The sequence below is a fragment of the Anopheles funestus genome, chromosome 3RL (assembly GCF_943734845.2).
Source record: "Anopheles funestus chromosome 3RL, idAnoFuneDA-416_04, whole genome shotgun sequence".
Classification (NCBI taxonomy): domain Eukaryota; kingdom Metazoa; phylum Arthropoda; class Insecta; order Diptera; family Culicidae; genus Anopheles; species Anopheles funestus.
Window position 1 is genome coordinate 8,429,200 of NC_064599.1, and position 27,438 is coordinate 8,456,637.

At 42.8% G+C, this 27,438-nt stretch overlaps 1 protein-coding gene across 24 annotated transcripts in view; it reads right to left on the reverse strand.

Moving 5' to 3' along the window:
- LOC125770639 (high affinity cAMP-specific and IBMX-insensitive 3',5'-cyclic phosphodiesterase 8) overlaps nucleotides 1–27,438 on the reverse strand; it is a 125,878-nt gene that overhangs the window by 11,164 nt on the left and 87,276 nt on the right. For 21 of the 24 annotated variants that reach the window (XM_049440507.1, XM_049440508.1, XM_049440518.1 and 18 more), the window contains one exon: nucleotides 6,083–6,171. In XM_049440507.1, the coding sequence (XP_049296464.1) occupies nucleotides 6,083–6,171 (89 nt within the window). Of the gene's footprint in view, nucleotides 1–63; nucleotides 778–821; nucleotides 968–1,126; nucleotides 2,760–6,082; nucleotides 6,172–27,438 lie in introns of those variants that run through there. The other 3 variants (XM_049440519.1, XM_049440528.1, XM_049440526.1) reach the window with 3 other exon arrangements.

The window sequence follows — 27,438 nt, forward strand, 5'->3', positions numbered from 1 at the left end:
AACTATACAATAACAATTCCACAACTCTTCTCTTGCCGGTTGTGCGAGTCGGAAAAAATATACCTCTATAAATTGAACCTCCGCTTCCGACAGACTTGGTAGCAATTCATCTTCTACATCTAAAAGAGAAGAGAAAGAAACAGCGAATCTCTTTGTAATCCAGGCAAATAAACAAAACTCGCTATAATCCGTACTGCTACACAAATCACAACCTTCCTTCGAGCCGTGTTCGACAACATCATCGGCTAATTGTTGCTCCTTCCCATCGGACCGTTCCGGTCGCCACTGTTGGCTTGGACCCGGTTTAGGTTCTTCCGCCGGGAACACTACCACCTCTCGCGGTTCTAGTTCACCGTACTCGTAAAAGTGTACATCATAGTTGGCCAGTATATGCTGCCGGAACGCTGGGTCAATGGAATCCGCAGGTAGACTTCGAAATGCAGCAAACCGACGCCATTCGCGAGCACTCAACTGACGGATTAAAACCTTTGAAATATCCATCCGTGTGGAAGTTTCATGGACACGTCACGGATAGTGTGGTAAGCACGAAAATTGATTTTCAAAACCGAACTCAAGTGTTTCAGAACAGATGCACTTAATTTTTAAAGAACACAGCTTCAATCTGTACAGCTCAACGTGATGTCAGTGCAATATCTGAATATCACTGTTAACTGCGACAGATTTGAAGTCAGCTGGTTTTATTGCGAATTCGTCGAATGTTTTAGGCTACTAGATGCGTTCTATAATTCTCGTGAGTACTTTTTGGGTACAAACAATTGTTTTTTTGTTGAGTTGCGAAAGTTTTACCGCATCTTACTTACTGTCATTGGCTCCACGAAAGGTGATTCTTCCATAATGTCGGGAAATCGGAACACCTTCAAACCGTTCGATCGACGTCCATATGATCTGGGCCGAAAACCCGGAGCCGAGTAGGTTCTATAGTATACCTTCTGTTCACTTCCGTTATCTGGCGACACAGTCCGTGAATTCATCATCAGTGCACGGCAGACAGAGTACCCGGGTGGATAGTAAAAAAAGCGTGTAGAATAAAGTCAAACGGACGTAAATTGGACCGTAGAATGATTTGAAGGATAGGAGAGAGAGAGAGCAAAAAAAGCTACCATACCACTGCTCAGTATGCACTGGGTGCGCTCCAACGGAAGCGACCATCGGGGCTCAGGTGAATTGATAAGCTCCGTCGTTAGTTTCGGACCGGTAATAAGCGAATCTCCATTGTCCAGCTTCTTCACCTTTTCCATCAACAAAAGCTCCGTTTCCAGGGTGCCGTTTTTCTTCTCCTCCGGGATGGTGTTATAGTGGGCGGTTCCGGACGTTACCTTCCGCTCCTCACCGGTCTGTGGTCCATAGTCTGTGGACGATGGTGTCCCGATTAGACTGTACCGCCGTGCTGGACGGCTTCGTTCGGCCTGTGGCATCGATTCTAGCTGCTTCACCGTCAGCACGGTAGGCGTTGGCTTACACAGCGACTCCATGCTTTTGCTCTGATACTTGCGAAAAAAGGATTTCATCTTGAAGCATCCACTGACGGCTTCGTAGTCGTCTTTCATAACCCTTCACTAACGGTCGCTTCAAACGGGACGGGAAAACACGCACAGAACGGCAGAAGCACTGTTAGCATTTCCAATTATTTTCTAACGTCCATATTTGCCAACACTCGAGCAATGGTTGATTGGTAGCGTTGGATGGAAACTTATGTTTTTTTTGTACGCAGGAAAATGTTCACTTTCAAATAACAACACTTGTGGCGAGAGCCTTTAGGCAATTAAATGACAAGACATCGATTAACAATCGTAACACTTCAGATCTATTTTTTTGTTCGAAAATGGAAAGATAGAATTTAGAAATTCCAAACCGTTAAGAAAAACCAACACTCTACACACTATTGGGATCGAATTAAGCGAAGAACCATACACTAGAGTCACGTAAGAATCGTTGGAAAAAATACATAAAGTAGTCACACTTTGATTGTTTGTTTTCAGAAGCAATCCGAATCTCGTCGTAACGCCGCTATCTGGCTCATGTTATCATTGCATTGCGATCAATGTGAAACCGTTTTCTGAATTGAAGCATTCCATCCAACACAGACACACACGTGGCTTGTATGTTTGTGGAGTTAGGCGCTTTGATTTATGTATGCAGTATCTCACCGTTCGAATCTTTCGGGGTCGACCGTTTGCACCGTACGTCGGCGGTTGGCCGCCGATTGCGCAAGTATTCCTCTACTACAGCAACAACAAAGCGAGGGCATGTTTTCCCCAGATTTCCCAGGTGTGCACGGTGTGGTATTCATCATGCCCGCTGCATCGCTGCATACCCTTGTCCAGAGGTTTGCGTTTCATTAACATGTACACCCGGGCGCCATTCGTTCCTTATCATCGAAAGCGCTAGAATGCAAATTCATGCGGGAACAATGAAGTCGTCCCTTTCGCAGAATCCCAACAGTTCGGTTGATGGATTGCCTCTAATCAGTGGTTGTAATTGGTCAAATTTGCACTCTTTGCAGTCCATTTCTTCCGTTAGCGTTTTTTGGGTAGGTGAATCAGCGTTTGTTCGTTTGGACGACGAACCACAGCTTAATAAGACCTGCTTCGGGTACGATTAAAGACCGTTTAAGTGTAGTACGGTTAATGATTTTCGCTTGTTAGCTCGATCCTTAAATCCACATCGTTTTTGCAGTTATTGGCAATTTATATTGGCGTATTTTTAGATTTCTTCCTATATCCCACTTCAGCTGATGGATGCAAACAGCTCCATGTGAATGTTAGAAACGACGGGATACTTGCCACTTGTAGCGGATTAGATAGAGCGGTAGAATATTGCAAAAAAAACCGAAGGTGGCCTCCTCGTGCTGAATGGGACAAGGAACAAGACGAGCTTACGCACGAGTAACGAACTCGTTACTCGTAATGTTGCGAACTCCAGGCACTAACCACTTGAAGATAATGATTATCTTATTTGTGAGAAATGGAGCAATGTTTCTCGAATGTTTTCATGATTTTCTGGATTGCTTCTTGAAAGGTAGAAAATACATTTCATACAAAATACAAACTTCTTCCGACAAACAATCTTATTTTAACATTTTTTACACAATCAACTACAATTCCTACTGTCGGTGAAACATCGATCAAAAGAAAGTGCAATACAGCCGATATCTTTTACACGTAAAGTGTCCAATGCTGTGTGGTTCAAAAATACAGGAAAAAGACTAAAGTTTTTTATAGCACAGCTTACAACATTGAGGTGAATTAAGGAAATTACTACCCCTCTGCCGACACTGCTCAAGTGGGCCGTAATGTCGGCAAATCAAGAAAATGCAAAGCTCGTTGCTTCACTTTCATTCACTTCCCCGCGTGGAAGGAATTAGTTGCGCAAGGGTTGTTTTTATTTAAAAGAAAGATTAATTGAATAGATACACGCAATGCTTATTGTGAGAGATAAAGAATGGTTCTGAAACTGCGACGAACTAGTTACGGGAAGTAAATGGGATTTTTTCTAATAAAGTAATGGTCGACGGATCTGAACTCGGACTGAACTGAACCACAACCATATAAGAATATTTTTTAATTTAAATTTCATTTACACATTCCCAGAGTTCTGGTTTACTCAAACCAAAGATGCAAATAGGGGTGGATAAATATGCCATAAAGAAGGGTTCTACGATTCCCTGCTGGTGCTGCTAGCCAATTACTATCCCTTTATCGTTTCTTTTTTTTTCTTGCGGCTTCAGGAACTATAACAACAGGTATTTTGTGCACTGTGCTCTGTAGGAAAGCGAATAGAAATTTGCTCCGTTTTACTCTCGTTCATTACGGCGAACAATCCGCAGGTGAAATAACTGGACAGCTATAGATTTAATTACACCTCGCTGGTCTAATTTAAGTCCCACACCGGGAAGACAACGGTTTTGCTAGTGGTGCCACCTAGCACCAGCAGCGTGGATTGATTTATGAGCATTCCCAAGCAAATCCTTCCGGCATCCGGTGTGGTTTGGAACAGAGGAAGCAGAAAAAAGGACGATAGTAAATTACACGCTCCTTGACGTTGAAATTGAACCGAAACGCTAGGTACTCTCGTAGTGGATGGTTTTTGATGCAGAGTACGTCTGCTTGACATGACGGACAGTTTAATGTGCTATAGTGTTGGTTGCAACAACACACTTTGCCACGGGTCTTTTTCCCACATCCACACTAGACTCCACACGGTATGTTTCACACTCGCTGTCGGCTAATGCAAGGACTCTTGTCACTATTTCTGGACGAATTTTACACATTCTCCATCACTGACGTCAGGCGAAGGCTCGCAAGCGCACACAGATGTCAAAGGAATTAATAGCACCGAAAGGATAATCTGACGACACAAGCCTGGTTCCACACGGAGAAATGTAATTCACACCTGCTGTTAAGGGGATTGTCACATTCACGAGCAGTTTCTTTAACCAGCTCCACTTAACGACTGATTGTGGACAGTGGGTAATACCGCAGCTGACCCACAGCCCGTAGAACGCGGCCAAAACATCTTTAATTGCACCTCTTGAGGACGGTTGACGATTGTAAACGCGCGCATTATCAGGTGGCCGATTTTCAGCGACTTGTCTATAAAAGACGTCAGCGCCGTTGAAGGAGCTTTGGCTGGGCTCAACGGTACGGGATGGCTCTGGATGGCAGTAGGACGACCCGTCATTCACGAAACCGGCGTCACGACACTGTCTTCATTCACGGTCAGATGACGAGGAACACACCCGTCGCGATCGGCAGTGATAGTTGACCGTTATCGGGACAGCCCGGTTGGTTTGGACTGTCAAAACAGAAGACGATTGTTGAACCAAAGGAACTCGATTGCTTGGGCGATAAGATAAGGGTGGGGCGTGTTGACTCGTCCATGGTCGTCCATCGGTGCGAATGCACAGTTCAGGAAGCCAAGGAACAGACGGTGTGGTCAAAAGCCAGTAGCTTGTTGAATGTAGCTCAAAGTCATAAAATTGATGACGTTTTAGAGTGAAATACAAAGCATCTGATGACGCGACTCCCAATATATCAATGGGGAGTACACACTTCGCCGAGAGAGGATGAAAGGCTAGTATTCTTAGTATCTTCAGCTTAAATTCGTTCTAAAATTCAACATCACTGCACTAAATCCTCGTATATAGGGTAAAAAAGCATTCCATAATGGCGTCCGTTTACATCATCGGGGCTTTATTTATCGCCCGGCTCGACTTCCAAACAGCCCGTACTGACTCATATAACATCGTTCATGAGATCACTTGACACTTATTAAAAAACAGAGAATATGCATCGGAGTGGGCCCGTGCTTGTGCGTACGAAGTAGACACACATTATCAGATAACATATGTGTGATAAGAGTAGGTACCAGCCCTAATCAAACCGAACTACACCGAGGTACTCGGTGAAGACTAGCGGAAAGGCGTATCGATTTTCATCGATTTGGAAGGTATTTTCGAAACGAAACGAAAAAAAAAACATCTCACCCGGGAAAAATAAAGGATGCGAGTAATCGTTCGTAGTATCAATATCGAATCGATAGTGGAAGTGAAGGCAATATGCTCGGATAGTAATTTATTGTCGTTTGCGATTGTTCGTAATATCGCCGACCCCGTCTTTTTCCAAGGGCGATCCTACGAAAGATATGTATCATAGTGGGATAGGGTGGGACTCGCTCGAGTTTCGAGTTTGGCGTACGTTAATCGCGTAGACTGCAATTTCTAAATACACATTCGACGAGTATTTCGATCTTTATCGAAAACCCGAACGTTATAATCACCTCAATAGGACGTAAGGGGATGTGAGAACAAATATCGGAGAGAAGAAAACAATCGCTCGATCAGATGTCGATAAGATGATTTAGAACGTACAAACCATGACGTTTTGTTTGGTATGCACTAATTATGGGACTTTGGAGATCTAATTCGATGCTCCTCAATACGTAAAACCGAGGATCAAAAGATTACGTTGCGTTTGATTATTACACGTAGAAAGGGAGGTCATATCCACATTACTAGTATTTTTTTTAATGAGATTGTTTTCCATTGCTTGTCTACACTTACCGGGCACGAGTCGAGTGGTTCCTCCTCCGGCGTTAGTGCCAACGATGACTTCCGATGACCGTACCGTCCCGAGCTGCTCGAGGTACCACCTACACGAAAAAAAGACGAAAAACAAAACGTACACGATTAGCGAGAGAAAATAATGACAATTAAACAGTTTGCCAAAAAGGCAAAAGAAAAGAAGGAAAACAACATTTAAATACGGGTGGAGATGATTTTCTACAATGATGCACCTGCCGCTAATGAGCGAACTATTCATGGCCGTCATCACTAGAGGTCGATTCCCAAGCAAACAACACCCAAAAAAAAATGTTCCAATGTCATAACGGAAGTGCGGAATCTATTTTATTTTTCCCTTCTCTTTACTCTTTCTTTCTATTTTCCAGCGTAGTGTTTTCGATTGTGCTCATCACTTTCAGCAAATGGGAGTGGGAAATAATGCAACAGATAAATCCGTAAAGTTCGTCAAGTTCAAGCACCCGGGGCCCCCCAAGCTGGAAGATCCGTCACCGGGTTGCAATCTCATCACGCAATCCGCTTAAAGATGAAGATCAAATCGGATCCATCATCCGTCAGGTGATGCAAACGGCAAAGAGCGTGTTGGTTGTGTCTTGGAACGGAGACGGAGGAAGATCGAAAGCTTTTATTTCTTTCTACTGTTCGCCGATAATTGGTCCGCTTGCTGCGTGCGATGTGCATCCGAATCGCTTCCCCCAAAAAACAACGACCGAATCGGCAAATGGGAGAAGGAAGGAAAAAGAAAAGAGCTTTTTTCCCGTTGCTTAATTTTGATGGCTTGATACTGTCGAGTTTTCCCACTCCCCCTTATGCCGGTGTGCATACTTTCGATTTCGATAGGCTCAATTAATGAGCCGGATGAGAACCGCTACAAATCACGATGCCTGACGCGGGGCGGACAAACAAAAACCTTCCGAAGCTTGAGACGGCTGATGGAGAGAGATTGATGGATGGATGCGCATGCGGTGGTGAACGGGGCTGGCCATTGGGAGATGAAAGAGGAAGAGATTATCAAATCACTCTTGGGGCAGCACTTCATCGGTGATCGTCCGGCCAGGAAATGACCCATCATCGCGAAATGCAAAATCGATCCGAAATGTGCGTTTGTACGATTGTTGCTAGTGTATGTGTGTGAGCTACTGAATCGCTTTTGGTTCCAATTTTGAAGTGGAATTACGATGACGTTTTGGGAAGTGCGTAGTTAGATAACATCAACGGGAGTGGAAGAAGAAATTGTCAAAACAATTAATTTATGTTTAAAGTGTTTTTTATGTTCGAAATGTTTAATATCGAACTTTGGTGGACATATGGAAAACCAATAATTCTATTTAAATGTGTACATGTTTTCACCATTTTTGTTGACAACTTTTTTTAATGTATTAACACAGTTCAGTAAACCAATATCCCCGCTGTGTGTGTCAAACATCCCGCGCCACGCCATTACCAAATGCAATTATTTCTTGTTGCTACCAGACAGCAAATAAAGTTTTCCTTCTACCCGTTCAGGTACACAACACATCCCCATACGTTCGCCGATGACCCTGGTAATGAAACTTTCCTTCTGGTTTGTTGTACGGAACGATGGAAAACCACCCCTTTTTCCTCTATTAGTGTCCTGAACGGTTCAAAGAACGGGTCGAAATCGAAATGAAAATAAAAGTGCTACAACCGTTACAATAAGCAACATGGCCCCCCTTTTTTTGTTGGTTGAACGGAAGGGGTTGGGGTGGTAGTAGAAAATGGCAAACATTGCACAAACACAATTTACTTCCATTCGGGGCAAGCTTTAATTGAGACAATGGTTGAGTGGAAACGTTCGGTACATTCGGTACGGTTCCACTTTTCTCGCTCGGGGTAGTAAATTATTTTCCCAGCATGTGGTGTCCTTGTCGGTGCACGTACCGATGCACCTACACACATGCATGCTAGTAGCACACGCACATGCAGGCACTGGTACGTGCTGCTTTGCTGGCGGGGCCAAAATCAATCATTTATCATTAAGATAAATCACAAGAGTTTGTACGAAAAATCGGTTTGCGATCGGTTTGTGGTCCCGGGACAGATCCTTCACACGTGGCTGGTTTTTTTTAGTTCTCTCGTTTGCTAGTTCCAGAACCACTGTGGTAGTGATAAATTTGTGCACGTACAGAACAATTGATGAGAAATGTTGTGAATGTACTGTGTGGGCTATTGGTGTACGTGGAAAAATGGTATGAGCATAATTATTAAAGCTTCATCAACTGTGTGGTAAAAACGTATTAATTTCATGAAAAGATTGTTGATTGTTTCTAGATAGAAAAAGAAAAAAAACTTAACACAAAAGCTACACACTCAAAGAGATTATATTACTCGGGGAACTTCTTACTTGCCTAAAAGTGTTGACATTTAGATGAATTCTTGAGCTTTTTTTAGGTTAGTCCTGATTGTTTTAAGGATCAAAGACAGCTTGAACAAAAAGGCGGAGATAAATATTGGCATTGTTTCCCGAAGAGGTAAAAGACTTCAAAGAGCTTTTAAAAGGTGTTTAAAACGACATTTTTTCTTTTCTTATTACTTACACGCTTCAGGAGATTACGAACTTTCAGCCTTCAATGTATTCCATTGTGTTGAAGATTTTCAGATATTTTGTTAAATTTACGCATTTCACAAATTGTTGTGAGATTATCGAGGAATTCACGCATGCAAAGGAAAATTAAGTAGGACACAGCGATGAAAGAAACTGACCAATCCCTTACATTAATGAATATTTATTTAATTGTCTGATAAATTGATATCGATTATATTAGATTTGCAACGCAAAAATTCGCCTATAAAATGAGACTAAAGGCCTTCCACGCATCCTTCAACTGGACCACTCCCGTACCAACCGGAAGGTGAAATTCCATCACAAAAACTGTCGTCAATCTTCAAATATGCCACCAAAGCGCCCAAAATCCGCAAACGGGAGAAAGTTTGCATATTTTGAAAATCTGTGACAATCTTGTGCACATCTTCTCCCACAACGGTCCAGCGTCCAACAAGCGAAAACAACCGTAGAAAAAAAAACTCCACCCGGGAACAAAACCATATGTTTATATTTGCCTTGTTTCAGCCCCAAAAACTTGACGGCAAAGTTTGAAGCGTTTTCGGGGGCATTTATTTAACCTGTTTGGCACCTGTTTGGCCTCCCTGGTTTAACTCCGTCCAACAAGTGTGCGGCGAAATGTGTGAGATTTCATAGTTAACAGATCCGCAGGAACGATAGAGAAGTCAGCGGAGACATGCCAGGCACTTTCTTTCTCGCGATGCGATGGGTGACGCATGATTGTTTGCTTTTGGTTTCGTCGCTAGATAAATGCTTTCCAGCAAGCTAGGGCGCGAGCATATCTCGCACGTACGCATGCAATTATGATGGCAAAATGGGGGTAGAAAATGTACCCAGTCTGCTGCAAACTAACGCTGGAAATGTTGCGTGCCTTCGAGCATAATCACACAATAGGACTCGATTTATGCCATCCACAGTGTTCCATTCCATGTGGATGCTATCGCCACCCGTCGGGAAGGCAATGAACTGTTGCTTGCGGGAGAATTTCGGGAGAAAGATGCCCCCTAAACAACCTTTCATAATTTGTGCATGGAGTACCGAAATCCCGGCAGCACTTTCCCGTTGAGTAATAGAGTTATTGCATGTGGCAAATGAAATTTATACACGGCTCCCGTACGTCATCATGAAGGATGGTTCGGTCGGAGCTTACATTTGCTTTAAGCTTCAACTCACCTTAAACTGTGTACTTTCGGCTGCAATAGAGAAGGTTTTTTGGAGACGTCGCAGCTCCATTCTCGCGATGGAATTGGGGAATGAACCCGTCGGGAGAGAAAGTACGGGCCAGGTCGTGGGGAAGGGAGCGAGGGGGTAAAGTAATAAGTCATAAGTCATAAACGGATCCACTTGAAGTCGGTGGCATTGGCCTTTGGAGTATGCGAGGTAGCAAAGTGTCCATTTCGGTGTACACAATGGTGTAAATTGGGATGGCGGAGATTTTTAAACCGAACACTGAGGAGGTAAACTAAAATACCTTTTCTATTCCAGAGAAAGAAGCAAAATTGTAGCTATGAAAATGAAAGTGGTTTCAATGCAGTTAATTAAACTCTTGGAAATAATACTTGAACCATCAAGGTCAAATTGGATCTCATTATGGCATGATTTATTGATCAATTTATATCTTTTCCGTTTATAAATCGCTGCTTGACATCGGCTGTTTACTTTTGTTTCTGTTTTATTAATTAAAGTTAAGATTATAGGAAATTAGAGCAGAATTAATTGTGTTATAATAAATAAACTGAATTAGATAAAGCAACTATTTAATTAAATGCTCAAATTATCAATGTCGTGTGGCAGAAAGACTAATGATCCGAGATTGTTTTAATTAAAAAAAATTAAATGAAATAGATAACATGATCCCAAAAAATTAAGCAATCAAACATATCGCATATGTTCCCTAATTTCTTGCCATTAATTTCCGATCAGTCAACCACTTTCGCTGCCTGCTCGTAATAAAAGGAAAAGTGCCGTGTATGAACCTGTTCTGCGTGAATATTCCACTCAACTCCGCTGGTCGAACATCTTCCAACGGTGTTTTGGAGCGACTACTTACAAGAATCCGGAATTGAACGAGGCATTCCACTACGGGAATTGGGGGTTTTTATGGTACACCGTTCGATGCACTCCCGAACGCTAAACGGACAACGGTTCACATTTAATCCATCGAACGCTTCTGTTCCTTGCACGTTCTCAAGTCCTCCCGCTATGGTGCTGTAACACCGTAAAATACGTTCTCGCTATCTTAATTCTTGCAGACGATGCGATTGAACTGGCGATACCGAACTGCCCGATGAAGCTGCCCCCACAATTTTATGACTTATAGGTGAATTAAGCTGCCCTGGCCTGTACCCCGAACGGTCGTACGAAACCGAAATCGAATGGCACCCGAATGAACCGTTGGAAATCATTCAATAAACTCGTTCCGCGCTCGAATGGAAATTTGGAATGTTCGTTCTGCTCGTATGGTTTCATTCCCGAATCGCGTTATCTCAAATGTGACATCGGACAATCGTTGATTGTTGTGGAAGGCAGAGGATACGTTTGATTTATCCAAACGAGCAGCACACTAAAGGTCGATTGGAGTGGAGCTTATTTTTTTGCTCGTAAATTCCACTACCAACGGTTGTACGAGAATTACAATTGGGAAGCGTAGGATGTTCTCCGGGTCGTCACGGGTCAAAAAGATCGTTCAATTTTATTCTGTGCCGTTAATTAAAGGGTTTTTTGTATTTCTTAATTACATAATAACTTGTGAGATTTTTGGAGAATTTTTTTTTTACCTTTTCACAATATAGTTCTCAAAATTGCAATTTTATCGCGAAAGTTCATTTGTTGAAAGTTCAAGCAAAACGAAAAGGAGGATAAAATATGCAAATTATATTGAAGAGATAATAAAAAACAAACCATATGCAAAACGTTGAACAAACCACCAATTATTGAGGCAAAATTAACTTCCAAAGTAAATAATGAACATGACAATTAGACTAAGTGAAACTCGACGATCATCGCAAATTAAAGCCCTTGCACGGTACGATCAGCCGGTGTGAAACAACCGCTCTGCACAGTCTGATGAATGTAACAATATCGTTAAAATAATGATGAAAAATGTCTAGTAAGTATTAAACCCTCACTCAGAGAAATCATCTTTTTGCGCTCCGCAGTCGGTCTCACATAACGCAGGTGCGAAAGAAAGAAAACCCTCCCTTGTGATGTTAGGAACTGAACTGGTACGGTGCAGAGGTTAGAGATATGAAAGACGAGCAGCAACCCCGGTACGGCATTGTGGGTGAAAAATTGTACGGATCGTTAGAAAATTCTCACATCTAAATCACATTGCCGCGCGCGTGAGGCACTTTCCAGACCGAAAGCTTTGACACCAGGTCGGTTGAGACCCAGTCGACCGGTATCGGAGGGAAAGGGGAAACGGTACGAGTGTCATGGGCAGCATAACTACGTCAACTGAGATCTCATCATTTTCAGCACCTTCTCGCCGGTGAAAGGGTGCGAGAAGCGAAACGTCGAAGAATGCATCCGCAGCGCCGGGTGAAAATGAAAGCAAACAACACAGCATCATACACGCCCCAAGTGGACGAGAGGGCAAATATTATCAAAGCGAACGAGCACACATATAACAGCGAGCGATAATGCGATCACACGCGGGTGTGTATCGGGTTTGTGTGATGATGTTTTCGCTTTATTATTTTTTTTTGTTATTGCTTGGTGGCTTCTCCCCACAGTCAATGAACTGCATCATACCGTCGATTGCATCGTTTGGTGGAAGATCTTCGTGCCAAGCCACACCAAGCCAGCGCTGATAATGTTTCCATTTCGAAGACGACTGATAGCGGCGCTATGATTCGGTGCACCAGTTCCGAATGCACCGGGAGCGTTACCTGGCTTCGTATGTCACTTTCCTTGAAGAGGTGTGCCAAAACTCGTTCATTCGTGGTTCCATGTTTGCCTGGCGAAAACGGATCTAAACGAAACGAGTCGATAGCGAGCGAGGGGGGAATTGCAACACGCAGTGCATGGGAATCCAATCACATTGGCTGATGTGATCTGATCTTGTTGAGCTGTACGAGGAAAATTTCATTTTCCCTTTTTCCGTTGGCGGTTGGGCGAGATCTGACAGTACCATTCCCGCTGCCTTCGCGTTCGTGGTTTGCTCATTAGCGATTCCGATGCAAATCCGGGCTCATGCTGCGATTTATACTCAATGTACCAAAGATGGTTGCAAACGACTTTATTTTATACGACTTCAAGATTTACTGTATTTGCTTTTTTTTACTCTTCAAGTAAAAGTGATTCAAAAGTATTATTGTGTTTAACTATTCTTTTATTTACCATTAAATCTAATGGTACAGTTGTCCTCTTTGGTGTACTTTGAATACAAAATCAGTTCCACATTAGTATCTCTCCAGTAGGCAACTTTTATCCACGCGCAGTGGAGGTGTCAAATCGAGCATAAACTAATCGATAGCGGAAGGCGTGATATAGCGATCGAGCCAGCTTGTAGGTGGGTGTTTAACTGGTTCTCATCATGCTAAGCTGCCCTACCTGTAAACCACTTCCGTTAAGCAGTGGAACACCATCGTAACCTGAGCCAATGAATGGTTGTGTAGGGAGGGTGTTTTTCTCCTTTTACACCACGAACAAGTCTTGTTTTACTGTGTCTCGTTTTTATTTTTTGCTCACATCTTTTTCCAGTTGATCTAGTGGTTAATCAGCTTCATTAGCAGATCGATCGTTGGCAGTACATTGGCGTGCAAAAACTAAAATAAATTCACTGCTACTTCGAATGCCTGCAATGATAGCGAAACGATACCTAAGCCGTATGGATGTGGATATCACGAGCATTAGCCGTGTCATTCCATGTGACGTTGCTAACGATCGTGATCTCGTTTAAATTGCTTCATGTAGAGCGAAACGGTGCGCGGCGGTTTGTGTACTGTGGAGCTCATTTAAATCAAAGATCTATGTACGTGTACCGGTTTGAATGGTTTTTGTGTTGTGACCGATGCTGTCAAGATATGTAAATCAACGACACAGATGCATCGTTATCGTACAAAGAAATGCCTATTAAAAATTTGCAATCCTTTCCGATTGAATCCACATAATTCTATTGTATCTTATCTTTAAATACTCAGAACTTGACCACCTTTTAAAGCCGGAATGGAATTTCTTAATTCCACGAAACAAAGTATCAACTCGCGCTATGAAACCTCCTCCATATCGATTCTAGTTACTTCCGTGCCATCTCAGAAATCGATATTCGTAGTTCACATCAACACTCGGAGTTGAAGTGATGGAAAGAGTAAATCGAAAATCCACTGGTAAAATAAACTTATTAAAAGTTATAATTAAACCTTCGTGCTCATTTCCCAATGTCCATTACGGTGGACGGAACATTTTCATTGCGCTCCGAATGGTTCAGAAAATATTTCCTGAGCATCAGAAACAGTAATCTTCCACCTCAGAGGTTACACGAGTTTTTGTGACCTACGGTCAGTAAAATAGAGAAATTATACAAAAGCTTTAAAGATTTTCATTCAATGCGTAATTCTTTTCAACACGATTCATCAAGAAATTCTATTGAAGGAAATTAAGGAAACCACAGGAATTCTCCAGAATTCTTGAAGGGAAGAATCGAATTGTCGGGTTCCATTATTGTGGGTTCCATTCCCAAAAACAACGTCACGTAATTGAAGTCAGCATCCAACCGTGACGCAGCCTTTTAAAATTTGAACACCGCGGTAATAATACCGACGCATTCCTTTTTTTTCTTCGTCCCTGCGCCTGAACGCGCATCCTTGGCTGAGGTGTGCAGAGCAAAGACCAATGTCGGGAGTAGCCGGCTGGCATCAATCAAAATTTTGTATGGTTTTTTGAAGCGATGATGAGGTCAAATCCTTGCGCTAATGCAATATCGTGCGTATACCGTGGAATGTGCTTCCTATTCAGTATTTTTTGTTGTTGTTAATGCTCGAAGAAGTCCGACAAGTGAATATGTTTCGGAGCCCCTTAAAAGCTTTACGAAGGTTAGGGAGACGTAAGAAATGGAAAGAGAACAACCGGTCGCCATCCAGTGCAACTGTCTTTGAAGCTACCTTACTCCCGATGCTGTTCCTTGAAACACTCGTTCCGACCATATTCGACCCAGTTCTTCTACCTGTCCAGGAAGGTCTCCATGAAGGTCTCCGTGTGTGTATGTGAGTATCCGTCTCCGTGTGAAGAATAAATCAAATCGAAATCAGAACGAATCGAGTCGCCAGGAAGTGCCAGGAAGGAGTCATACCTTTAGGTGTGTGTGTGTCCCAGCGGTAGTGAGCAAGAATGGATTCTTAATGACTTTTCCAGGCCGTTTCTCGTTTGGGCTTTGCTATCTCGTACCCGCAGACCATCTTTTTTTTTCTTCAACGAATCTCGCGCTTCAATTCTATTACAGACGGCAATCATCGCCACTTTGGACATGGACATGACCGTGGACAGGAACAAGGGGATAGCAATCGGTGAAAAGATTGATGGAACTGTTGGCTCCGGAGCGGCCGAGCGATTGAGCAGGCTTTGTGTGTGCTCGAGAAAATATCGAAACTCGGTGAGGAAAGTCACAGGTACACTCGAATAGCCGGGTGCGAAGCCGGACTTCTGGAGATGGCGACTGATCGTTATGATTATTACTCGGAAACATGTGAAACGAATTAACGAATTCGATTTGACCGGCCGAGTGGTACAAAGAAGAGATGGAATATGGAATGTCGAGCAATGAATTCTGGTTCGTGGTCAACATCAGTCACCTGTACTTCTTTGATTGGATTCCAATGGATTTCCATGAAAAGTTTTTGAATATTTTTGGAATAGAAGCATTTGTTCGAAATGCATCCTGCAATTAATGGATTTTAATTGTCCTAACGATAATTGGAGCACTGGAATAATGCGTGAAGGATTCGGTAGGATCAAAAGGTTGGAAATTGTAAAATCGGACAAGGGTTCACCTGATTTCAAATAATTTTTTTTTAAACCGGCTTCCAGAGAATAGCTTTTATTTATTCTCAAAACCTCTTTCGATGAAAAAGGATTCCAGGCATCTAGCTGCAGATCGACGTGTAATTGTGTATCTGTGTTAACTTAATTTCTCGAGCGTTCATGCGTTTAGTATCGTGGAGAATAATTATTATTCGTTTTTAAACATCGTATTGCAGGCATCATTCCGAGATGGTTATAATAAACGCCCAAAAACCATCCATTCTTTAGAGAATAATTTCCCAAACCTGGATTGAATGTTTGATGTACATTGCCTTAGGCCAAGTAGCATCGCATGAACGTTCGTATGTAATCGATCATAATGCTAAACTCTTTCCAATCCATTTGCATGAAATTACCAAACAAGAACAACACACTCGTTAAGCAGAATGGGCATCATTCGCTATTCATGCTACGGTAGATGTGTAATTAGAGACTTTTCGACTCTTGGTAAAAGCTTTTAGGAACAATTTCGTAATCAAAATTCAAATGATTTCCCTGGAAAAAGAAGGAAAACAGTCTGAATGGATTACCGAAGCATTTATTCCATTATGGTAGAAGTGCACATTTGAAGCTTTCCTCTGTATTTCCGGAAGAGCAACGGAAAAACGAAGAAAATTCATTGGAACTCGGTCAATAAATTAAGATGATTCCTACGCCGAATGACTTATGATGTGGAGCAAAAAAATTTCCTTACTTTTAAAAAGAATAATTCAATTTCTCAAATGATTTCAGGTGGAAGGGATTTTTTTTAAGATCTTATCAATCTATAAGAAAGTTGTTGGTCTCTTTTCGAAATGGAACAAGATTTAAAGCATCATTTAGAGAACATTCAAAGAAAGTATACTGACGTCAATACCCCAAGGCTGATTGAAACCCTTTTATTGGGATCTAAGGTTCATAGATAGATTTTACATACAAGTATGAAATGTAACAATTCCTAAACCAGTCCCTGAGGGATGGAGGATTGACGAGCGGAATCTTACTTCTCCTTCATTTCCAATCAGAGAATTTAGAGCATGTAATACCTTAGGTTCAGTCAATTTCAAATAGGTGAAAGGAAGAATTCTATGTCACATAAGTTTTGGTGATGGTACACTTGAGGAAAATGTCTACCATTTGCCTCCATACCATTTTGTTCCAAAAAGAGTTACAAATTCTATGGCTGATAAGCCCCAAAGGTGTTCCTGAAACTTTTGGGCATTAAGGGTTATTTGGGAGATGCTTACTGGGTTTCTCCATGTTTTCTTGACTTATATGCCAATTGTTGGAAGAATCTTTTGTGCAGAATATGTAGAATCTTCGTTAGAATCTAAATATCTTTTCATCCTGTGAGAGCTTCACCCTGTGAGCCACCGTAAGTGTTCAATTTCCTTTCCGACGAGTCCCAGAAAATTTAATTGAGGTCAGTGACAACTTAATAACACCTTGAGATCTCGCATCACAAGCTAGCGAAACAAACCAGAGAAATAGAGTCCAGTCCACGAAAAGATTCCTATGTTATGGAAAGTGAACCGTCGGATGACTTACGAGCATGTGAGATCATCCGGTAAGAAGCCGTTGGTGAGGTGCGATGAGAAAGCGATTAAGAGCGACAACTAATTTGGATTCAATATTCATAACATACCGTCGCTACATTCGAACACGCCGGACAAGCTTGTTTGATTATGCTAATATATCCGGTCAGATGGTGTACCGTTCGTAGCGGTACAACATATGTGCGATCTTTACCGTTGGCCTATCTAGTCTCCCATCGTTTCCCCCCCCACTTGTAAATCCTTCTCTTCATTAAAACCTGTCGATGATATTGGTGATGAATGGCTATCTGGGCAAATAAGAAGCAAGATCAAGATTCGAGAAAGCCTCAAAGACCCATACCGCAAACTTTTGTTTTCGTTGACAAATCCCAAAGCTGTTCCGTGCCCTAGAAACTTAATGGCAATGATTTGGCGTACGAATTTATAATCGGTTCCTCGTGAAGGTGAGGGATGCCCCCCCACAAAACCGATCTTCTCAATGGAGAGCTTTATGTCGATACATTGGTGGATACACTGGTTCGTTTGACTGAAGACCGGTTCCGAGCGGTGTACACGAAAGTAAACAGCTTCCCTTCCATGTGGACGATATTTACCTACATGCCGATTGCCGAAAACAGGAAAAAATGAATGTTAAACGCAGTAAATGCTATTCCGTCTCTTTTCATTTCACTTTTTTTTGAGCTGCGAAGGAAAGTTTGCAACGTCAACCGGACGCAAGCCATTCTCACGAGCGGATCGCGTGTACGTGAGCAAATGATTGAGCCTCGATGAATAAAACGAACGCACTCTTGAACCTGTACGTAGTGGATGGGAAATTATCATGAAAGAGTACCTCCAATCTGTTTGGCGGAATGCTTGAGGAGGGATAATTATAGAAAATTCGGAAAATGGTTGTCCAACATGACGCAATTCCCACATTTTAAAACGAAGCATTACAAGAAATGGAAAGCTAATAATCGGCGTAAAACGCGATTTTAAATGAGTTATGAAATTTAAAAATGTATCAAACACAAAAAATTATGTGACTCCTAGCGAGAATTCTTTGGATTCCTCTGGACATCAATGCTATTAGTCATAGCCGAACTTCGTATCGGCTGAGTCTCTCAATATTTCTTTAATCTCGTTTCCTCTCCAGACAACATACCTTCCCAAAACGCAATCTTCCACTTCGAATGCCCGTGTGTGTCAATTGTTTCATCTTTCCTTCGTTCTTCTGCTCTCTTTTTCTCCTTTTAAGTAAATCCTGTTGTACAAATGGAGTAGAAAAAAAAATGATCACCACTTCCCGGCCAGGAAAGGGGCCCACTCCCGGGAGCCATACCTGCGGGTGATTATTACTTCTGAACCCTTCATTTGGTGTTGCGCTCTACATTCCGAAGCTTTTCGTTTGCGCCGGCTTAAATTTGCGGATCACTGCTGGTCAACAGCACGCGCCTTTTCGACGAAAAGGGGTTGCTTTTAGATGACTGATGGCAGTTTTGAAGAGACACAAAAAACCCTCTATCTCTTCTCACTGAGACGCGAGTGAGCAACTCTTCAGATAAACGGTGAGTGTGAGATGCGAAAAGAAAAAAAAACGCTCCACATCGAAGGGGAAATTGCACGATCAACTCCCCCGCTGATGATGCTGGGAGCTTTCGTTTTCGTTTGCGGTCAAACGGGGCCGATCACCGGCAAGGGTTGAAAGAAAAAAAAACATGGTACATAAATGAGAAAAGGACAGAACTCGGGGAGGGAACGTATGAGCTAAACGCGGTGCTAAAAAACGCGAATCTACGGGAGAAAGAGTTGCTCAGCCGTGCTTTTTTTTGGGGAGCCACAGAAAGGAACAAATTTGCAGCCAGTTACCGGGAGAGAAAGCAACCACGACGGTAGGGTGGGGAATTGAAGGCGCGTGAGCAACATTATTTTGACTACGTTGTGCCGTTGGAGCCGTGTAAAGAGCAGAGTAGGAACGCAGCATCAGCCAAGATCACGCGAATTTATCTCGCGTGTGTGCTTTTCGAAGGTGTTTGCGTCAGTATTTTGCGAACAGTCGAAAGTGAACGCGGTGGATTTGTGCGTTGCTGAGTGAAGAAAAATCCCAGTGAAGGTGTCCGAATTGTGGTCGTGTTTTGTGTGAGTGTATAATATCCAAAACAAAATTTGAGAGCAATTAGAAAAAACGATCGGATGATGTGTAACTCGATCACAATCCCATCAGGATCATCATTATCGTCATCTGCTTGATCGTTCGGCGGGACAAGGAAAGATCAGCAATAATTCACCGTCTGTCATGATCGTACCGAACAAAGACGATGCTCTTCACCGATGTCAAAGGTGAGGAGAAAACTGTTCGAGCAGTAAAACAAAACAAAAAAAAAGCAGATATAAGCAGTACCTTCTACGGGTATTGCTTGGAGGCTCTGTCCCGAAGGAAAAGCTGCGGGTTTGCCGTTGGGAACTACCGGTTGGTGTTGGTGCGTTTCCATCGCATTTTGTTGCGATCGTTAGCTAACTCCCGAAGCGATGGGAAACGGAGTCAGTGGCTGTTAGTGTGGTGAGAACTTTTTTAATTTATAAAAAAAAACCAGCACGCGGTTAGGCTCTTTCTTCGGGGTATTTGTTGATATGTAATGTTTGGTGAAAGAAAAAAAGTATTTGAAATATAAGAAAGAAAGAAAGAAGGTAAACCACTCCAACAAAAGACCGGCGTGAAACTGGCAGAGAGAAGAGAATACAAATTAATAGTGAAGACAAGCATTAAAAAACAGGCCATAAAACAGTTCACTCATCACTTTGACATTCGATGTGAGAGCGAGATGTAAATTCATCTCACCAACTGCGATGAGATGAGTTAGTGAGTACACTAAAAGGCGCAGCATCCATGCGTGAGCTGTGAGGCGGAGTGAGAAGCTGCGGTATAGTGATCTCACCGATCTCACGCGTAAATGCAGAACAAAAGAAACGGAAAAGTGAACCCGCGGTGCGCTCTGTTTATCATTACGCGCCGAAAGCATTCCATGATGTGATTTTTGTTGCTGTTGTTGTTGCTTCTCCTTCTTCTTCTCTCTATCCGTTCGCTCATCCTTCTCATCTGGCGCTGCGCGCGCTGGTTCATCATCGGCTCACGCTGGTTGGACGATCTTCAGCGGTACCGCGCGATCACTGTCTGCAGACGGTTTAATACGTTAGAAGGTGCCGAACGGTAAAGACACAGCAGTGCAAAGCGACTGGTGGCTGTTTTTGGGGCGATACACAATCGGTATTTGTCGCTTCGCTGCACACTTCTCGTTGGACGTAGATCAGGTGGAAAATTGAATCCATTAGCAGGAAGTTAATATTGGTTTACGAAAGCTTGTCCCTAGTGGTTACGGTTGTGATTGATGTTTGTCAATTGTTACCGCTAATTTGGTAGCAGCGTTTTATGCGTTGTAAGCTAATGATCAGCAGCTGTTTTGCGGCAGTGCATTGTTTCATAGTGAAGAAAATGTTTGTGTGATTACACTAAGTTTAATTTTGCATTAAAATGCAGTGAATTATGTTTATCAGATTTTTTTTTCGAAACCATGTGATTGAATTTCACTTAATGTAATACTTTTGTTTTTTTATTTTTATTGCAGCAGACTTTCGTTTCATTTCCGCGTGCAATGCAGAAAGAAAGCATCCTTTCCGTGGCATGGAAAGGCGCAGTGAGTGTCGTGACGTTTTAAGAGCCACCTTAAAACACAACAAAACGTAGTACAATAAAATAAAACAAAAGAAGAAACATATACAACTTCATAAAACAGATACAAAAAAAAGGAAGCTGACGGATGTTGGTAACGGCAATGCAGGTGATTGTAAAATAAAAAAACGGTGACCAAACAGTGAAAGCTTATGCTCGGCAGAATCGCAATAAAGTCGGTTTTGCCGTAAACAAGTGATGCGAAATAAGAAGTGGCAAGTGCGCCGTGTTCATTTCGGGCATTTTCGTTTTAATAATTATGTTCAATCCTTAACTTGTCGTGTTTATGAAATGCAAGTTGTACTGTAAATCCTTCCACCCGGAACGGTACGAGATCCCCCTTAGTGGTGTAAAGGTGAATTTTTTTTTCAAGTGCAGTTTTAATCCGCGTTCAAGCAAACTAAACGACGGGTGACACGATTCTACCGTGCTACGATGGTGCTAATGGTGTAAGGCTCCTTAACGTGCTGTGCTGTGTGGATAAAATATCTCGATTGTAAAAGTGTAGTGAACGAGAGCAAAATAAGGAAAGGTCAGCGAAATAAAAGCAAAACAGCCGCAGCAGCAAGTTCTTGAAGTCGTAATCAGCTCAGTGGTTCCGGAGTAGGACCCCCTCTAACCCAATGTAACTGGCCGAGTCTTTGATGTGTTGTTTGACTGTGTGGAAAGGGATTGTGGAAACGAACCGGAGCAAACGTTTGCCCGGTAGGATATTATCCTTGGATTAAGGTGACGCTGTATAGGAGACAGATCTTGCCGCACCATGGCAATGGTAAGTGAATATGGAGTAAAGGATGTCCAAACGAGAAACGCTTCAGAGTTATTTGTTTTGGTGAAATCTTAGAAGTATTTTTTATTATGATATAAAATGAAAAAAAATACTTCCATTGAAGAAGTGCTGTAGAAAGGAGTTTTTCCTGAAAGGAGTGACAAAGAACTTATTGTACTTTTCTTACCAAATTTTCCAAAACCAAGCGCTCAGCTATTCAAATGTTCAAGAATTCACATCCAGCAACATAAAAAGCTCAAAAAACGAATCCATTCATCTTTCTTCACTATCAAAAATACCCACAAAAAGGAGACCATATTCGGGATGACAAACTGTATCACACAGAGACAAAAAAAACATGTGTCCGTGGCTCGTTCTGCAACTGAAGTGCACCGGAGAAATTCCTTTCCCTTTGCACATTGGCATGCAATCGCTTCACTAGTGAGCCGGTTGTAAGCTCCAAACTGTGTACGTCTCCAAGACTCCAGAAGCTCCCGGGTAACGTGACACGTGCGCGGGTTGAAAGAAAGGTGAACAAGCATAAGAGAAGGTATTTCAAAATGTTCAAACAAATCTCCGTCCTTTACCATTCTCCTTCACAAGCGTACACTTAAAAAGGCCCAGTGTCAACTTTGACAACAAGCTCGGAATTAAAATGTTTGAAGGCAAATGTTTGCCCTTTTGCGTATTGACATTCCGACCTTGTTCCTTGTTCCGACCGTTCCAGATTTCCTCCTTTTTTCCCCCTTACAGATAGGGACAAAATCTCGAACTTAGCTTGTGCGTGTGTTTGTGTGACTGTTTATTATCGAAATCTGTTCGAACGTTTTACAACCCCCCCGAGCGGGCATGGGAGAGTGACCGAGTTGCGTTTCCTTTGCGACGCGCGGGGAGTATTTTTCCCTTTGCTCACCTGTCGGGCTACATTTCAAAGCCCGAATTTGTTTGTTGAGGTTTTATGTTTCGCGGAAAAATATAATGAAATATCGGTTTCCGGACTACGCATTGATGGGTTAAAGGAAAAAAAATTGGGGTGGTTGATTAATTTTTCTTCCCTCCCTAACCCGCTCGCTGTGCGTTTGTTTACTCGCGGCTTTTTTTGCCGGAAATGGCAATATAACGGGAAGGTAAGCTTTCGGTGTGAAGAGGGTATGTTTGATTTTCGGCAACCAAACCTGATAATTTAAACGTGACACCAAAAATTAGTGACGCTGATGGATGGACAGGAAAATGTAAATTAAATTATGAAATGTAAATGGGAAAATGGGATATCGCGATGAATGTGCTGTTGGAAAATTCCAAGAATCGACTACATGCATTTTGCATTCTCTGCAGCTCCCATTACCTATACAATTCATTATGCAACTGCACATAAACTACGACGGCATGAAAATGCTATGATTCTCCGTTACACAGCATTGTTTTGCATATTTGCAAAAAAACGTAATAACTCACCTAACATGACCGCTAAAATGTAGCGCATCCGCTCTCAAACCATAGCCGCGCAAATATGCAATTGTTGCTCCACACATTACCGATGCAATTTGAGTGCATAATTTTTGGCCACATATAATTGTGGGTGACCTTTCCCGCATCGTTCAAAATGTGGGTATTGGGGGTGAATTATGAAATTCAGTAAACATATCGTCTCATACTCCGCGGTGGAAAAAAAGAAGAATATGATTGATGCCTCACCTCCGACTACCTAATGTAGATTCGAAAAGTGCAAACAAAATTGGCACAATTCACGTAATCCCTTTACGGTGATAGTTTCGCTGCGTCTCACCTCTACAAACGGGGACCCCGGCGAAACGATAATCCCGACCGCGTAATATCGAGCGCTAGAAAGAAAAGACGCACAAGAGAACTTACATCACCGCACGCAGGCTCTGACTGCAATTGCGCTAATCTTACCCCCAGTGGCAAACAATAATCATACCGATTTTCTCAGTGCCGAACGAGAAATCAATTAAACCGCAAACCAACCGTCGTCGTCGGTGTGCCAATTATTTCACACACCAGTACGACCCCGAACCTAGACGGTGCACAGGTCGAAGCAATCGAGTCATTCACGCAATTCAGCCCCATTTGTGGGGCGTCTCATCAAACTCGAGATGAGCGCGGCTCGAAGATGCCTCAGATGCATTGATGATCCGATCGCTTACGGTTCGAGGTACGCGCTAATGGTATTATCGCATCACGTTTGCATACGCATTTCGGTGGCACTCGTGTGATGGATTTTCCCGATGAATGAGTACAAACAACACAATCACTAAGTGGGTGTGCAACTTCCTAGTGGTGTTGATGGGAGCAAAAAAAAATATGAGGAACACTTTATCGTGCAAAAGGAAAATCTGTAGCTTTCTTTGTTCTGTTGTGCAATTTTTCCAAGCAAACAGAACAATGCTGTTACATTGTTTGTTTTAGGTAGAAATTTAGTCCGTCCCTTTCGATGGTCGGATGGTTCATTAAAAGAGAAAAAAGGGTTTTTTGTTTGTTTGTTGCGGACACACAACCATTAATAGGGTTGAAGTTGTTGAAAGGTAAATAACACGGTTCGCGCACCGTCCCCCGTTTTCCCTTTCATTCCAGCAAACAGTAACGAACTATGCTAATGCAGTGCACTTTTCCCCCTCGTGCATTTTGTCATTTTTCACATTTCCTTCCCCCTATGCGCGATCACGATCGATCGATCGATTGCATAAATCAACATCGTACGGAACACACTGCAAACGTGCCCCGCAAGGCATTTTCACAAGGGGAGGTCTCTTTTTGCATAAATTGTATCCCCCTTTTTGGTTGGTTCTTCCGTTGTTTGTAAGATGCTTACAACCGCGAGAGGCGAAACGACTCCGAAACGTGAGGGTGGTCCCAGACCGAACAACCCCAACCCAAGAAAACAGCGCGCGCGTCATCGTTTCTTCCTGTTTCGGTTGCATTACGGGGTCTTCCCCCCTTTTTTGGCCGACGACCGACATCATCCCCATCCTTAGACGACAGTTCTTCGTTTGGCCCAGTTTTCACCATTACCGGTCGCGCTGCAAAAGCGTTTAGCTTGGACAAACAATTTTCCTTCCCTCGTTTTTGGGGGGAGTGCACCCACACCCCACAACGATTGCATTCATTCACGCAAACAAATCATTTGCATTTATTGGCCCAAGTGTTGAAGGTGTGCGGACGTCCTCGCGTTCCTGCGAAAGGTGTTACCGACGATGACACAACTATATATGGCTTTTCCTGTGCGGGCGATGGTGAAAAGAAAAGTAAACACGGACGTCTTGGAAGGTGATGTTTGGAACACCTTCATGAGGTATGAGGTGGACTTATGACGTTGTAAAAGGTTGAGATAATTGACTTTTTGCCGAACGCTTTCGCGACTAGAAATGGTCCGTTTTTGCATTGTTAAAGAAGGTAACTTAGTAAGAAAGGGGCTACATTCCGTTTGACAGTAGTTTGCTGATGGTATTTTAGCTAATTAATGTGATATGAAAGCTTCATTATTTAATGGACAATTTATTTCATGAGTTTGATTTTCTCTCAGCATTATTTTGCTACATATAATTATCTGTGTTTTAGTGTTTTCGTTACATAAATTAACGAATAAAAACCATCAAATTAATCTACCAAAAATTTACTGCAATTCAATTGTGCTCACGATCCGATTTGTGGAAAATTGGACCGCTTTTCCCTTGGTGGTGATGACCAGAAAATGATTTCTCTCCCTCAACCCGGCCAAGAGAAAATTAGTTAATCTTTGTGCAAAAGTTCCTCCATTAATCAACCTGTAATAAAATAGCGTTGTGACATTTGGAGGAGCATCCGACAGCACCCTGGCAGCAACAGTGAATGGAGCCATTTTTCTCGATCACCCTCATCAAGTATTGCGGGCGTGCGAAAAATGCTTCTTCCAAAAAAAAAAAAACGCGCGGAAAAATAAGCCAATTGGGCGAAAGTCTAGCACGGAGACAAGACAAAATAGCAACGGCAGAGCCACAGATTGTCCGGCACATTAAATGAGGAGAAAATCGTTAGAAACAGTCCAAGCCCAACCCCGAAAACCAAGCGAACGGAGCTGATGTCGCGAAAACCGTTCCCTTTTTTTGCGGACGAAGCAATGATGGCAAGGAGTTGGGGTGGGGGGGGGGGGGGGGGGAAGAAGGGGAGAAAGGAAGAGAGATAACCACCCACCGAAACCCCGCAGCAGACCAAAGCTGTTGCAATCACGAGCGTGCAAACACGCGATGATAAATGGTGCTGGGTGTCAAACGATTATATGCGTTCGAGTCCGTCATAATGTCCGGCCGGCCATAGTGAGACCCAGCGCGGACACTGGACTGTTTCTTATTTTTAATGCACATCTCCCCCCCCCCCCCCCCAATGCCATGTCCTTCCACCTTCTACCACACAAACGGCGCAGCCGAGGTGTTGATGGAGTGATAAATGCGGGTCTGCGCTAATCAGTTAATCAATTACTAACTAGGCGCAAGCCTCGAAGAAAGAGGGACACGTTTTGCAGCGACCGATTTCCTTGCCAGTGACGTGGGGGGGCTGGGGGAGAAACAAATGGCCCGCAGTAAATGATTGCTCTGCGTGTCAAAGCATAAGATTTATGCAAAAATGATAGCATTGAGGTGAAACAATGTTGGGTCGAAATGTGCGTCAAGAAGGTGACATTACCTCTTTGCCTTGGAGCGTTCGCAATGCAGAGCGAAGTGAGTTTGATTGATTGTGAGACAGTTGATCAACTATAATCAGGATAAGCGCATAAATCTCGATGAAACATTTGAAGTCTTTGAGGTTTGAACTCGTTAATGTATTATAAGTATATTCCAAAGTACCTGCTAAGTATATGATTTATGGCTAACCTTTAAACCGACTGTTTAGACGACATTGTACATGGGAGTCAAAAGTTGATTTAAACGACTGAACATAGCATAATCCTACGCCGCTCCCCCGTTTTTGCAAATGGCATTTATAGCGAAAATCTCATCAACAACCGACAGCCGGAGATAAAACAAAAACATCGCCCCCCGGTCACGGGCCTTCAAAAAAGGCGGAGTTTGGGTATTGCAAAAATTGTGCTATTCAAAGCCATTGAAAGTTGCCGGAAACGAACGGGAGTATTTGAAATTCCAATTTTTGCCATCAAAGTTCCAGCATCACATCACTTCCGAGATGCGTGATAATGTCCAGCACACTGGAAGTTGGGTCGCGGCTGTTTTTACTAGGGCTTCCCGCAGAAAGTGAAATCAGCAAACCGTAGTACCCGTGTGCACGGCGGTGGTCACCAGTCGTCATCGCTCTGTATCACTTTATGTTTTATTCATTTGCGATCGATTTCTGGACGAAACGGTGCCTCGACCACCGCAACAGGCTGGAATGTGTGAAGGAAGTATTCGGGTGATGTTGATGTTTTTGTTGGGTGTGTGTTTTTTGTTGTTGTTTTGCTAGATGCTGATGATGGTTTTGGCTACCGGTAAAGCACTATGGTAAATACTGGTCTGAAACCGAATACGAGATATTGCGGAATTTGGAACCAACCGACAGTAGACAGTAGAGTAGAGTGTATGAAGATCAACTTTTCCGGTTTCCCGTATTCGCAGAACAAAACAAATTTACAAAACAAAACCCCTGTAAGGAAGCACAGCATTGCCAAATTCCTTCCGATGTCCGGAAAGTTAATCGAGAGAGAAGAGAGAAAGAGAAAGAAAAAAACGAGACAGA